At 36.8% G+C, this 14,909-nt stretch overlaps 1 protein-coding gene across 1 annotated transcript in view; it reads left to right on the top strand.

The window, feature by feature from the left end:
- The window catches only part of LOC101737969 (beta-3 adrenergic receptor), a 136,561-nt gene extending 125,570 nt beyond the window's left edge, over nucleotides 1-10,991 (top strand). The window contains exons 3-4 of the mRNA XM_012695587.4: nucleotides 5,047-5,265; nucleotides 7,201-10,991. Of these exons, the coding sequence (XP_012551041.1) occupies nucleotides 5,047-5,265; nucleotides 7,201-8,301 (1,320 nt within the window). The 3' untranslated portion in view covers nucleotides 8,302-10,991. The remainder of the gene's footprint in view (nucleotides 1-5,046; nucleotides 5,266-7,200) is intronic.
- The last annotated feature ends 3,918 nt before the right edge of the window (nucleotides 10,992-14,909 follow it).

Genomic DNA, 14,909 nt, shown 5'->3' with positions numbered 1-14,909 from the left:
GCCCATAGACATCTACAACGTAAATGCGCCACCCACCTCGAGATATAAGTTCGAAGATCTCAGTATAGTTACAACGTACAGTGAGTATTAAGCCTATATCTAGTTTTATAGTTTTCTAATTTGATACACATGGACCAATATTGTTTTAATGCTAACGTTGAAAGCTGCTGCTAGCTCAGCGGTAAATTGAGTTTCGCTAACTTCCACTTTCACCTTTAAGTCGTCGTTGTTGACTTCAGTTTTTGGACCACCACGAAGTTCTTTTAGGTCAAAATTTTCATATCGGAAACGTTCAATAGTGAGTTATGCATTCGTTTGTTCGCTTCGGACGTTATAAATGTTGTGGGCTCGTTTTGGGGCATTGCTATCGCGACGGAAGTCTTATTCCGTAATCAATCTTATTTTTATCGTATCCATATGATGAAAAATATACAAATGTAATGAAAACAAAACACTAATCAACAAATAAATAACTGAATTTGAAAATATTTTAAAAATAGATTTCATTTGAATTTAGAACTTAATGCCAGACATACATAAATTACGTTGCAAATGGCCAGTACTGTAAAACGACAACTTCATACATAAAGATCTATGTATTATTTAAAATTTAAAATGTCCAAACGGGCTATTACGTAATTACTCGAAATAGTCGACTTTGAACTTACTTCAAACAAGTTCACGGGCCAACTAGAGTTTTCTGTAATTTAAACCAAGTTCCGAAATATAGAAAGCATTTTCTATTAGATTTGATGTTGAAAAATGAAAAAAAAAAACAAATATTTTCGGCACTTTTTCTTTTAAGCGTCTCTGAAGACACTGAATCTTTAAAAAATGATGAAAGATTCCACATTCTTAGACATGCAATAAAAGTTTCAATTTTGTTCTTAAAGAAAATAGAATTTTGAGTCGTGCTCACACTGTTCTTTTAAAAGCCATACATTGAAATTACTTGAAATATACTATATATATATAGATACTTGTTTAAAAATTACCTTAAGAAATAAACACATTACGTGTGCGTTTTTTTTAGCAAAGTTTATCAAATTCTTAACACAACATTTGGTGTTCAAAACAGATATAAATAAAAAACTTCTACTATGAAACTATACTGTGACCTTAGAACTCATATCTCAAGGTGGGTGGCGGCATTTACGCTGTACATGTCTATGGGCTCCAGTGACCACTTAACACCAGGAGAGCTATGAGCTCGTCCACCAATCTAGCAAAAAAAACTTCTAAACGTTTCTTAATAATATTTTCCAATACTTTCTTCATTTTATTGTATACCCATAATCATATTTGTACGGAAAACGTGACAAGAATTGAGCTCGAAAAATGTATATCGACTACGTAATGACTAAAATGCCTTTAAGCATCTCTCTCTCTCTTCGATCGGTCCCTCATTGCTGAGGATCATGACTCTGTCCGATTCCGTCAACCAGCTGTCTCCATCGATCCCGCCCTGCAGCCCGGTGGAGTGCGTCGCTGACATCCCCCGCTGGTATCCCCAGTTCCTCCGCTATTTGGTCCGACCATCGTTTGGGACCTCTACCTCTAGGCCTTTTTCCCTCTATTTTACCGGTCACCACAAGGCGTTCCAAATTGCTGGTATCCCTGCGTGCAACATGACCAAAATACCGCAATATTCTTTGTAGGCAGGTTGTGGATAGACGTGGAATCTTTTCTATTTTTAACTGCCTGAGAATAGATATGTTGGTGCGGCGGGCCATAATTAAGCATAATACACAAGAATTTTGGTTATTAATCAATAAGCTATAGATATATGTCTCCATTTTATTTGTAATGAAATTTCACCGAATAATATTAGGAAACTTATACAATTAAACAAAGTAAAATAATTTAACATAAATCAATTCATACATACCCCACACGTTTTTTTTTCAATAAAATGATTTTTTCTTACACTATTTTTAATTCAAATTTATTAAAATTTATTTTCTGTTTTTAGTTGGATTTTCTATAAAAGTGTGTTTTTTTGGTTTTTTAAACTATTATTTATTTTAAACTTTTTAGTTAAATTTCAATTTTTTTAATATTTTTTTTCAATTTTTCAATAATTTCATCCGAGTCAGTCTGTAACTTATCCGTGAAATAAGTGATCGGCGCGCCTGGTAGTTTCCCTTCTTGGCCTTGACACAGAGACTCCGGGTCTCAGGAAAACAAAAAATCGATAATCCTAGCAATTCTAGTAAGGATAACGGATCAAACTGCTTAAAATATTGAATTGTCATCGGTCCTTAATAAGTATGCCAAATTTCGAGTTAATCCGACGTTTTCAAAGGGGGTCAAAATCATGTTGAAAGATTCCGTTACATACTAACATACGTATGAAGCTGATAAAAGCGTATTAAAAAAAGGTCTTTCTTACAAAAAAATTAGTTATTCTCCAAGCCGAGAATAGTACCGTAGTAGTAGAAATTTTATTCTGCTCACTTGAATAATAGCATTATATGGTAACTTCGTGGATTTCCACGATCCAAGAAACAGTACATGCTCGATTAAAGATTCAATTAGGCGAATCACTGCACAAAGATATCACATTATATTGAATTCGGATTATTCGGATACCGTCTCTTCAGGTTGTTATATAAAATGTGTGCGAGTATAATAAAAAAAAATGGGTATTTTTAGACTAGTCAAAATGAAAATCATAGTCCTTTATTTCGTATTTCTCGGTGGATTGTAGGCCGACACGGGTAGGCACCATCGTTCTATCTACTTCTGCCACAGAGCCTTTAGACACTTTAATAGTTTTAGACAAGCATCATTATTTCCAAGAATACATTAGTGATGACGATTTTATGTAATCTATGTTGTTTAGTGCAAGTTTTAAAATTATAATACGAATCATAATTAACTATATCAATAGAGTTAGTGGATTATATAACATGCGAGAAGTCGACAACTTTTCCTTAGACTACTTGTTGCAGTTCCGATCGGAAGTGGTACGTGCGGGCTAAATGCCGCCGGAAACCGCGGAAACCGCGCCCGCCGCTATTTCCGGTCGACGTCTGCTCTATTCTTTTTAATAATATAATGTTAACAATCCGAGTTCGTACTGTTGGATGTATGAATCATTTATGTGTATTATATAAGGTGCATTCTAATTTAAGTATGAGTAGGACGGCTCATTTAAAGCTTATACTAGGATTTTATGACACTAGCTGACCCGGCAGACTTCGTAGTGCCTCAATCGATAAATAAAATACCTAAACTTTTGTATAAAATAAACTTAAAACAAACAAAAGAATCCGTGCAATGAGGGACAAATCAAAGGAAAAACAAAATTGTTATTTTTATTTAATTCCGAGCATTTTTATATTTATCTACCTTTTACACCTTCTCTGGACATCCATAAATAATTCAAGACCAAAATTAGCCAAATCGGTCCAGCCGTTCTCGAGTTTTAAGCGAGACTAACGATTAGTAATATAGATGATAGATGATTACGCACACATGCTTAAGTAACAAAACCTGTTTTTTTCACCCATGTAGCTGCATCAGAATTTCACGTTTTCAATTAAAATTAGCATTTTCAAACCAATAACCGTTCCAATCATACACAATATGAACATCGACAAACAGAATTTAATATGAAAGTCAACGATACCACAATCGAATGATCCAGAACAGTTCGATACACAAAAATTCTCGTTCATACAGTAGCAATTTGTATCCTCACAAACTTCCGCACAAAGGCTGGATTAATTCTTTATTCTGTGTGTTTTCTTTTATTATTTTCACTCGGCCCGTATTAATTTTGCAGAGGTTTCAGTCCCCCTGTGCAAAGATACTGACTTTTAATATTTCATGTAGCGTAATACCTTTCGCGAGCTTTTGAAATCGTAAAAATAAAGTTCTTCGACTAAGCTCAAGTCCTAAATATTAATGTTATCGACTCCGGAGGACGGAAAACGACCGATAGGATTGCATTCGGCAAATGAAATTTCGAACGTATTTTTTATTTTTGTATTTGGAGAGAGAATTTTATTTTAAAATGTTAGAAATTTTATAAGTATTTAGATTTAGGTGACATAGGAAACATTAGGAGATTTAGGATTTAGGTAGCCGAAGACAGTCCTAGTGGCGTAAATCGGGTAATGCCTATGTCTGGCAGTAGACAACTGTGGGTTGATCATGATAATATTACTGTGATTCACTGATATCGAACATCAAAAAAAGTTCAACACAGATTCTCATACTTCAAATTTGCAACGGCAATGTTAAGAGAAAAAAAACCGAGTACTATGCCACGGATAGACAAAAGACTTCATCTTTATCCATTGAGAAGAGCTTGTAAAATTGATTCAATGGGAATCACGGGAAACGGGTTTCCTCATTAATTCTTGAACAAAAGGAGGTTACTCCAATAGGTCCTATTGTTTTCTTCAAGTTTCAGAAACTAGCTTTAAGTTAAGTTGTTAATTAACAAGCTAAGCTCAAGGTGTCTATCCAAAATGTCAGTTTGAAGAAGGTATATGTATTAATCACCAAAGCCTTGGGCTTTCTCTATTATTTTTGATTTTCTTAAGTCGAATGTGACGTCGTGCGTTATCCTTAGGGATTCGTGAACAAGACGAGGGTCTGGAATCGGGCATGTTAACAAATTTATGAATAAACTAATAATATACATTACTTGTTAGTGGGAGAAATATTGGCACACATCGGTTTCATTAAAAAACCGTTAAGGATTTTGTCCGTCGTTCTTGTCAGAGCACTCCTAGTGGGACATTTAAACAGAATGGTGGTAGGACCTCTTGTGAGTACTGGTGGTAGGACCTCTTGTGAGTCCGCACGGGTAGGTACCACCACCCCGCCTATTTCTGCCGTGAAGCAGTAATGCGTTTCGGTTTGAAGGGTGGGGCAGCCGTTGTAACTATACTGAGACCTTAGAACTTATATCTCAAGGTGTGTGGCGCGTTTACGTTCTAAATGTCCAGTAACCAAACACCAGGTGGGCTGTGAGCTCGTCCACCCACGTAAGCAATAAAAAAAAACTACAATAAAACTATAATTTTTCAGCCGGCGTCCGCATCTTCGGTGCTCCTTGTCCACCTCGGTGCGGTGGGAGCTCTTGCGAGTGGTGCGGCTCTGTGTGGGGGCAGTGGGATGTGTGCATGCGGTGCTTTGCTTCACGCGCTCCATCCGTTGCAGCTGTGGACTGTATGCGGATTGCATGCGGACCGAGCTGCCGCTATCGCTGCGCCTTTACACTACGCCGCCATGGTGTCTGCTAAGAAGGTACCGATAAATCATCACTATACCCACAAAATAGTTGAGTCATTGATCTTGTATCTCAAGGTGGGCTAGCATGGAGTATTAAAAAATCCATCATAAAATTTAGACTTTTTTTATTGCTTAGATTAGTGGACGAGCTCACAGCCCACCTGGTGTTAAGTGGTTACTGGAGCTCATAGACATCTACAACGTAAATGCGCCATCCACCTTGAGATATAAGTTCTAAGGTCTCAGTATAGCTACAAAGGCTGCCCCCCTTCAAACCGAAACGCATTACTGCTTCACGGCAGAAATAGGCAGAGGGGTGGTACCTACTCATGCGGACTCACAAGAGGGTTACCACCAGTAATTACGCAAATTATATTTATGCGGGTTTGATTTTTATTACACGATGTTGTTGTTCCTTCATCGTGGAAATCAATCGTGAACATTTGTTAAGTACGTATTTCATTAGAAAAATTGGTACCCGCCTGCGCGATTCGAACACCGGTGCATCACTAGATACGAATGCACCGGACGTCTTATCCTTTGGGCCACGACGACTTCACATAGTATTACCAAAGTAACTCAACTAACGCAACGCTTTTTTTTTATTGCTTAGATGGGTGTACGAGCTCACGGCCCACCTGATGTTCAGTGGTTACCGGAGCCATCTACAACATAAATGCCGCCATCTATCTCGAGATATGAGTGCTAAGGTCTCAGTTTTTTAAGTGCACGGCAGAAATAGGCAAGGTGGTGGTAACTCACACGTGCGGACTCACAAGACCTACCAGCTAGTCCTACCACCAGTAATTACGCAAATTATATTTACGCGGGTTTGATTTTTATTACACAATGTTGTTGTTCGTTTATCGTGGAAATCAATCGTGAACATTTGTTAAGTACGTATTTCATTAGAAAAATTGGTACTTGCCTGCGGGATTCGAAAACCGTAGTAGCATCGCTAAATACGAATGCACCGGACGTCTTATCCGTTAGGCCACGACGACATCAAAACGCTTTTTAGAAATAGGTGTTATTTATCAATGGTCAAAATGATGAAATAGATTCTTATTTGATATGTGGTGGATTTTACATCTTACATTTCGTTGGGGATGTGAAAAAGTACGTTTTATTACTGTATGTCGAAACTGTCCAGAATTACGCACGTCTGATTTGTTAAGCGAGTGAAAAATCATTAGTACCTTTCTCCGGCTCGTGCATTTAAAAATGCATGATCACTGGCGTTCCGACCCTTTCCCTAGAATATTTCTTTAACCGGTGTGCGTGTTTGTACGTGTCTCGCGTGCGCTTTGATGTCAAATATAAATATTCTGTCGTCTTAAACATACAGACGGAATACACAAGCAATGAATTGTTTGTAAAAAAGCTCATATATTAAACAACGACTGGAATGGCGTCGCCTACAGCGTATTCTCGTAAGAGCTACGTGCCACATTGCTTCCGGCCTGTCTCGGGTGACTCAGACAAAGGTTGTTGAGTGACAGGGGACCTTAGTTGTTCCGTACCCCGTCTACTACCCATGAAGCGTAGGAAGAAGTCCGGCGATTACCTTCTGACCAAAAATAAACTTAATTTGGTTGAAGTACAAATGTTCACAATTATAAGCGTACTAGCTGTAACCGTCCGCTTCGCTGGCCATTTAAAATTAATATTATTATTTCCCCACAAAGATTCTCATTATTAACACCCTCCGCAACTGGTGTAGGGAGTCCAACACTCATATAAACATTAGCCTATCCATTAAGTACAAGTATTTTCTACATGGATACCAAGTTTCAAGTCAATCGGATGCATTGTTCAGTAGTTATAACGGAAAATCCGTAAAAACCACTGTAGATTTATATATTAGTATAGATTTACAATTTGTGGCGTGTCGTCGTGTACAAGGCGTGTCGGTTTCAGTTCTAATTTTATGTTTTTTTTTTTGTGTAGGTGATGATTTACGTCGCAGGTGGATGGGTAGCAACGGCAGCACTGCTGGCTCCATTGGCTGCCGCTCAGCCACCGTTAACCTATAGTTCTGGATTAGGAAGTTGCGCTCCAGACTGCGGGGCTGGGCCAGCAGGCCTCGGGTTTTGTCTTCTTTACGCATTGGTGACATTACTGATACCAGTTACTTTAGTGCTTATGTGCAGCTTGAAAATCCTTCGTATAGCGCGCTACCATCGACACAGGATCGCTGCGGCAATTTACGAAGTCACAATATCTGCGCAAGTGACGGTTACACATCAAAGGAATCCATTCTCACCTCCGCCACCACCACGTCACCGAGCATTATCCGCAGTGCTACAACCGCTCGGGTCACTGGCAATATTATATTTCCCTTATTATTGCATTTTAATATGGCCCGCTGTGTCTGCTCCGCCACAAATGCTGGCCGCACTATCGGCAACCCTACTGGCGGCTGCCCCTCCCGTTAACGGCATTTTGTACGGTATTCGAAGCAGAGCTCTCCGCGATTCTCTTCGAAATTACAGACGAAAGCGGATGACGAAAAGTGAAGTAACCCAAGAAATTCAGGCCCGAACCCCAAGTGCGTGTGGATCTCGAAGACCATCGCTATCAGCTGGCTCCGGCTGTATACGTCCACCGACAACAAGAAGGCTGTCTGATGCCGCGGCGATGGGATCTCGGGGTTCGGAGCGTCCGGCGCAACGTGCCGCTTCCTGTAACATGTTGCAAGATTCTCAAGAAGAAGAAATATCAAGACCTCGTACTTGTGCCATTCCGATAATTCGGGCGCCGCCGCACGTGGTGCTCGGTCGGGCTCTGGGCCTCGAAGAAGGTGGGACTAGAGACCGACGGAGACGTCAGTCGCCACGTATCACCGTCACTCGCGCTATGTCCGACGAGAGCGAGTCTCCCACTCGGCGTCCGCTGTGTCGGCAACAATCACGCTCCAGTGGCGCTCTTCTCGGTGGCTTAACATACTCTCCAGTCATCTCTGAAAACATGCAATCAGATCAATCGGCAGACGAGCAGCTCCTTCTCTCCTGGCCCAATAAAAACAACACGAAACAAGAGGCTTTATAAAACGGGTAATTGTGTAGTGCTTTAATTTAGTGCGTGTTAAGACAGTAATGAAAGCGCGGTTTGACCACGGATCAGCATTGTTATTTGTGAATGTTTATATTAAGTTGCTCTATGTAATACTCAACTAGACCTTCCTTTCTGAATGTTGACCAAATATGAAGTTTCCTATGAATATTGAGTGTAACGTAGGTGTTACGAGTTCTCCAACAGGGTTCCTCCATATCGTTAGCATGTACTTGTTTCTTCAGTGTATCGTAGAGATTTACGAAATATTCCATAGGCTTAGATTGAATAATTTAATTATTTCTCAAATTGTTATGTTATAGTGTAGTAAAAGTTTATTCTGCATTAAAAAAAAAAAACTTCAAACATGTTCTACGTTAATTTTACTGCTTGATTGTCAATAGACCTATAAAAAATCTAGCTTCATTTTTAATGTATTATTTTGAGAGCTCTGCTAAAGTCTTTGTTGTGTCGAAAAAAATAATTTTAAATTACCATTAATAAAAATTAAGGTGTTAAATAAAATTATTATGAATTTAACGTGTGACTCGCAATGAAGTGATGCACATTGTTGTAGTTTAATAAAATTATATTCAAAGCTTTCACATTCAAAACATTATATGTATTTAATGCGAGAACATAGTATTTATGTGGTGATTTGTTGATAATGTTAGTAAACAGTGTGTAAATAGCATATAATGTGGATAATATTTAATAGGAAAATAGTATTTAAAAATATATAGTGAAAACGTTATGTTTGAAAAAGTTTATTCAACGACTTATATAGTATTATTATGAATATTGAATGCTAAGCATCATCGTGGTTAATAAATTCTTCAGACATTCTTATCATATTATAAAGTATTTTCATTATAATTTTTTTGCATACTCCAATGCATACTTTTGATTAGTTTATTTGCTATTTTCGGTAAAGTTTTTGTTCATATTTCGACTGTTCTAAAAGGAAGATAGCTGCTTATTTCAGAAGAATATTGATCCCAATCTCAGATTCCCTACTGTCATGTGTTTCATATTCTTCAGTTAGTAACTAAATGAATGCTCTTGAATATGTGATTAGTAAGTACAATTTTATTGTTGTATTTTTGCAGTCAGGTTTTATTTTACTATAACATTTTGAATTACTATCTTCAATAGTTTCAAAAGCATTAAATATCATTATCTATTCATAGATTTATGAAATCGCATTTAATATCATTAAATAATCTAGTCATAAACGCTTTTAGTTAAATAGGTTTTAGATTTTTAGTGTAAAATAAATGTTTGTTTAACTTTATTTAAGATAGTAAATATGTTTTTAAAATATATATATGGTATATATCTAGTGCGCCGACAAATACGTAATCGAACTTAGGAAATTGGAGAAATAGAAACTAAGGGGACTGCTTGTTACTTATTACGTGCACAGAGTTGTAATATTTTTTTTATTATTGAAAGGTTACTGGTGGCCCGAAGGCCTTTCCAGTTTCTCCAGGACAGGTGAGCGAGCAAATGTCAGCTAGGAGGAGTGGGATTCGCTAACAACTGCCCGAGCGCCTCCAAAGGAGACCTAACAACTCAAGAGCAATTGCTTCGCGAATGAATCTACTACCGGATCGGAATCGCGACGGAATGCATGGGTTAGGAGTTATAACTACTTTGCTGTACGAACGATAATTTGCAGATTTTATTCAAATATCGTCAGTTAACCCCTTAGGTGTTTGTTACATGACGGCGAAAAGTATTCGAAATAAAACTCTATTTGTTGTAATTATTTATGTAAAACTTCTGTACCAGAAATAATATATTTTATGAGATAAATACTGTTTAGAACGTTAATGAAAATTATTTACACAATATAAAAAATATGTATACTCACATACATTTGTTGACATTTTGTTAGCTAAATTGAGACGAGGACTTTAAAAGTCTTAAACGGCCATCTGGTGTAGTGGTAAGTGACATGGTCACTACACAAGGGAGTCGCGGGTTCGAATCCCGCCAAGGGAAGATATTTGTATGATAAATATAAATGTCTTTTCCAGGGTTATGGATGTATATTAAATATATGTATGTGTATAATAAAAATCTTACATTTATTTCCGTTATCTGGTGCCTGTAACACAAGTTCTTTACGAACTTATCACGGGACCAGTTAACGTGGCGTGATTGTTAATAAATATTTATTTATTTATTTATTTATTTATTACAAATTTTGTCAATGTAAATTTACAATGGACATTTCTAATAAAACGGATGGATGTGGATTATTTTTTAAGATGTAACTATTATATATTTGGACAATGCTTCACAAATATCTAAAAATAAGTGTCTTTAAATTCTCTGTGTTAGGATTATTGTGGTTGTTTTTTGTAAATTTTCCAAATATGATATGTGTCTCGAAAATAGTTGCCTGAATTAGAAGGATATATACTCGCATCTTTTCACGCCAAGTGTACAAGTCTACAAATATTTTCGTTTCGTTGAAGGCAAGACTTTCTCTACAAAGCGCTTAAATATATTATTTAACTATAATATTTTATATGTATAAATCTAAACGATATGAATGTATGATATAAGATAAACAAACGAATGAATTCTAGTCAGAGAGCTGTTGTTTTAATGCCTGTGTTAATTAAATTAAATGAATTATATGTAAGTGTTTCAGAGAATACACGACTTGAATCTAATTGTTGTTTCATTATGGACCGTTATTAACCCAAGAAAATACAAAATTGATTTCAATGAACAATATCCTTTGTGAGCTAGACGAGCATGTGGTAAGCTTGATGTTAATTGATGACAGCACTTGGGACACAGAGTTGAAATTTTAATTAATTTTTTTTATTGCTTAGATGGATGGACGAGCTCACAGCCCACCTGGTGTTAAGTGGTTACTGGAGCCCATAGACATCTACAACGTAAATGCGCCACCCACCTCGAGATATAAGTTCTAAGGTCTCAAGTATAGTTACAACGGCTGCCCCACCCTTCAAACCGAAACACATTATTGCTTCATGGCAGAAATAGGCAGGGCGGTGGTACCTACCCGCGCGGTCTCACAAAATGTCCTACCACCAGTAATTGTATTAAAAAAAGGCTGTTTCGTCATTCAAGACATACCACGACTGAAATAGTGGTCTCTGCAAGTTCACAATAGACACCAACGGCACCGTAAATCTAAAAATAAATAATAGTTTAAAATAAACTAACAAAATACGCTTTTATAGAAAATTCAACTAAAAAATAGAAAATAAAATTTTAATAAATTTGAATTAAAAATAGTGTAAGAAAAAATGATTTTATTGTAAAAAAAAGCGTGGGGTGCTTTTCAGGATCTTATCAAAATAACCCTTCTACTCATATCTGTTCATAAAATATTTATAACTACTGATACCATGCACCCCACGCTTTTTCTATAAAATTTTCTATAAAAGCGTATTTTGTTAGTTTTTTTTAAGCTATCATTTATTTTTCATTATTTTGTTGAATTTCAATTTTTTCAATTTTTTTTTTTAATATTGAATTGTCATCGGTCCTTAATAAGTATACCAAATTTCGACTTAATCCGACGTTTTGAAGGTGGTCAAACTCATGTTCAAAGTTTTTTTTTTATAACAACGAGAGGCAAACGAGCAAGACGGGTCACCTGATGGTAAGTGATTCACCGCCGCCCACGGTCACCAGCGTTTACGCCAGTGCGTTGCCTACCCTTCAGGTAAGAATATGCTCTTTTCCTGAATAACCCAATGTCGCAGTTGTTAGGGAAGACCGCTGATGGCAACGAATTCCAGAGATTTACTGTGCGTGGCAGAAAACTGTTTTTAAAACGCATTGTAGTGGAACGCCCACCATCCAGATTCCGTTACATACTAACATACATACGTCTGAGGCTAATAAAAGCGTATTAAAAATAAGTTTTTCATTTATTTTTAATACATAATTGCGTATTGATAAGCATTTCTGGCTTTGCATTACAATACGGGTTCAACTGAGGGCTGCGTGTAGGATGTTAGGGGGCAAACGAACCTATCTACCACGTTTCCAGTTCTTTTTTCGGTCTTACCGCTGAAACTCGATCGGAAAATAACATTTCGTGTTCGAAAATTCAGTGAGGTATACCCAAAACAAAACACAATATAGATATAGTTAGCGCGGCGCGGACTAGCGATAACATTCGCACAGTGGGAGCGATTCATGAATTTTACATGTAGCCCTCGAGGTATGTATACACGGTCGGAGCATTTTGTTACAAACAAACAAAACGTACGTAGCTACCTGAAACCTTTTTATAACGAAACGGGTTTGTTTTTTAAACATGTACAACCGATCGAAAATACGATTTTGATTTAATTTTATCAGCGGCCTAAGCGAGAACCTTTTTAAAGTGTCCCAAATATTTTACACGGATGGTATTTTAAATGTTCTTTTTAATTCTACGTGTATAGACTGAAAGTTTATATAAACATAAATTGAATTCATTCGCTTCTTTCTAATGAGTGGTACGAAGTCCTATGGCTTCTAGACACTTCGACGTAAATTCTAATTCTTGATAGGTCACCATTACGATAGAGCTTATGATACATAGTTCCTACTATTTCCATAAAGCATTTAATTATGTAAATTGAATTAATGCCATTTTCATTTTACAAATGCATTTATCAGTACTAAAGTAGCAAATTAATTCTATTTCCTACCCCCAGAAAATTTTAATGACTGTGTTCAGTATTACTTACGCATCACTATTACATAATCATGCATGTTGTTCGTGAGCATGTGTTAAGTACGTATTTACTTGGTGAAAAATATTACTTACCATAGAACTTTGATTCCAGCATAGTTCACATCATTTGAAACGTCGTTTTACCTAAAATATCACGTATGATTCTTATTGAAGTGTTCAGGGAAACGTGGTTGTATTTCTTGTCTGGTCTGGTCTGGTCTGGTCTCTTTCTAAGTTTAATATTACAAGATAAATAAACTATAAAATTAATACTAAATTACAAAATAGAAAGCGAATGATTGTTCTTGCAGAACCCCTGATGTCCGTGGACAGCGGTGAGGAACTTCCATCGCGTGTTCGAAACCACTATTACTAGTACAGCTAACAAAATTAAAATAACAAAAAGATGTCTATAATATGAACTCTACTGCTGGCATATACTTTGTTAAGTAAATTCCTATATAAAAATAGTAAAATAGATATCGGCAACTCATTTTAAAAATCAATCATCACGAAAAACCTCTCATAACGATAGCTTGGACTCCAAAATAGGTAAACTTTTCTTAATGTTCCTAAAGCACTTATGCATTTGTTCACATTAGTTATATAATTAGTTAAAATTATAAAGAACTTGTCATCATACTCGTCAACTTAATAATTATTGAAACATATGTACTATCAAACAAAGTAGGCCCTCTGATTTCCTTAAATAAACAAAACACGTAATAACTTATTTCAGTAAGACACGGCTACTTTGAGTTGGACACCATGTCTAATCATTTAGGTAAGACTAATGCAACTAGAGGGCCGCTTGAAACTTCCACATTATGCCCTCTGTGGTGGGAGGATACAAAACATTTGGGTTTATAATCATCCGGTTTGGTCATTTAAACATTAAGAATTGTATGTTTTTAAATTGATAATTTAAATGTCAAGATACTTGTTAACAATACAAACTGTCCACTCTCCTTTAATGCCAATTCAGTTCAGACTTGAATAACCAAACACAATTTAAACACGTGATCCCTTATAAAAGCTTAAATTAACGTTTAAAAAACACATCAGCAGTCGGAAAACCATTAAAAACACGCCCTTTATAATTGAAGGCTCCTTTTCCGTGCCACTTTTGTAAGTCCAACAGAAAACAGTCCCGAAAAATTCATTTGAAAACCCACAAGCGCGCGCCCTAAATTTATCTCATTCCAAAACCTGAAACCGTTTTGTAGCTGGCTCTGTTACGAAATTTTCACGTTCCGTACGGTATAATACATATTCCAAACTTAAATGATGAGTTCCGTACGGTATACTATTATCATGATCACTTAGATCATGTTCAGTGCTTAAATTCTTTGTAATAAATTTTAATATAGTACGTCTTCTCCCTAGTCGATTTCCTCAGGAGTTCAGGTTGTGGTCTCTATCTATAATCTTATCACTAAATCTGTTTTATTTTTATTTTTGTTTGCTACTTCCGTCACAGCGTTTAAGACAGCGTCCACATACGCTAGAGTTGAACGTCGTTCGCGAAGCAATTGCTCTTGAGTTGTTAGGTCTCCTTCGGAGGCGCTCGGGCAGCTGTTAGCAAATCCCACCCCTCCTGACTGGGCCTTTGTTCGCCCACCTATATTGGTGAAACTGGAAAGGCCTTCGGGCCACCAGTAATCTGTCAATCATAAAAAAAAAAAAAAAGTTGAACGTCGCTCAGCTGCGATTGACTTTAGCGCTATGCAGAGTTTCTAGTGGCATTATCTTCCCGTAAATATGTCCGGAGTACTCAACGGATAGGCAATCGATAGATCATGGCGCCTTAATTTTAAACTCCTTAACTATGGAAACGTTGGTAGAATGTACTGTCTTCATCATGAGCATTTCCCACTAGTAGCAC

This window comes from Bombyx mori, chromosome 8 (genome assembly GCF_030269925.1).
Source record: "Bombyx mori chromosome 8, ASM3026992v2".
Lineage (NCBI taxonomy): Eukaryota > Metazoa > Arthropoda > Insecta > Lepidoptera > Bombycidae > Bombyx > Bombyx mori.
The sequence above is the reverse complement of the archived record's forward strand: the minus strand, read 5'-3'. Positions and strand labels throughout refer to the sequence as shown.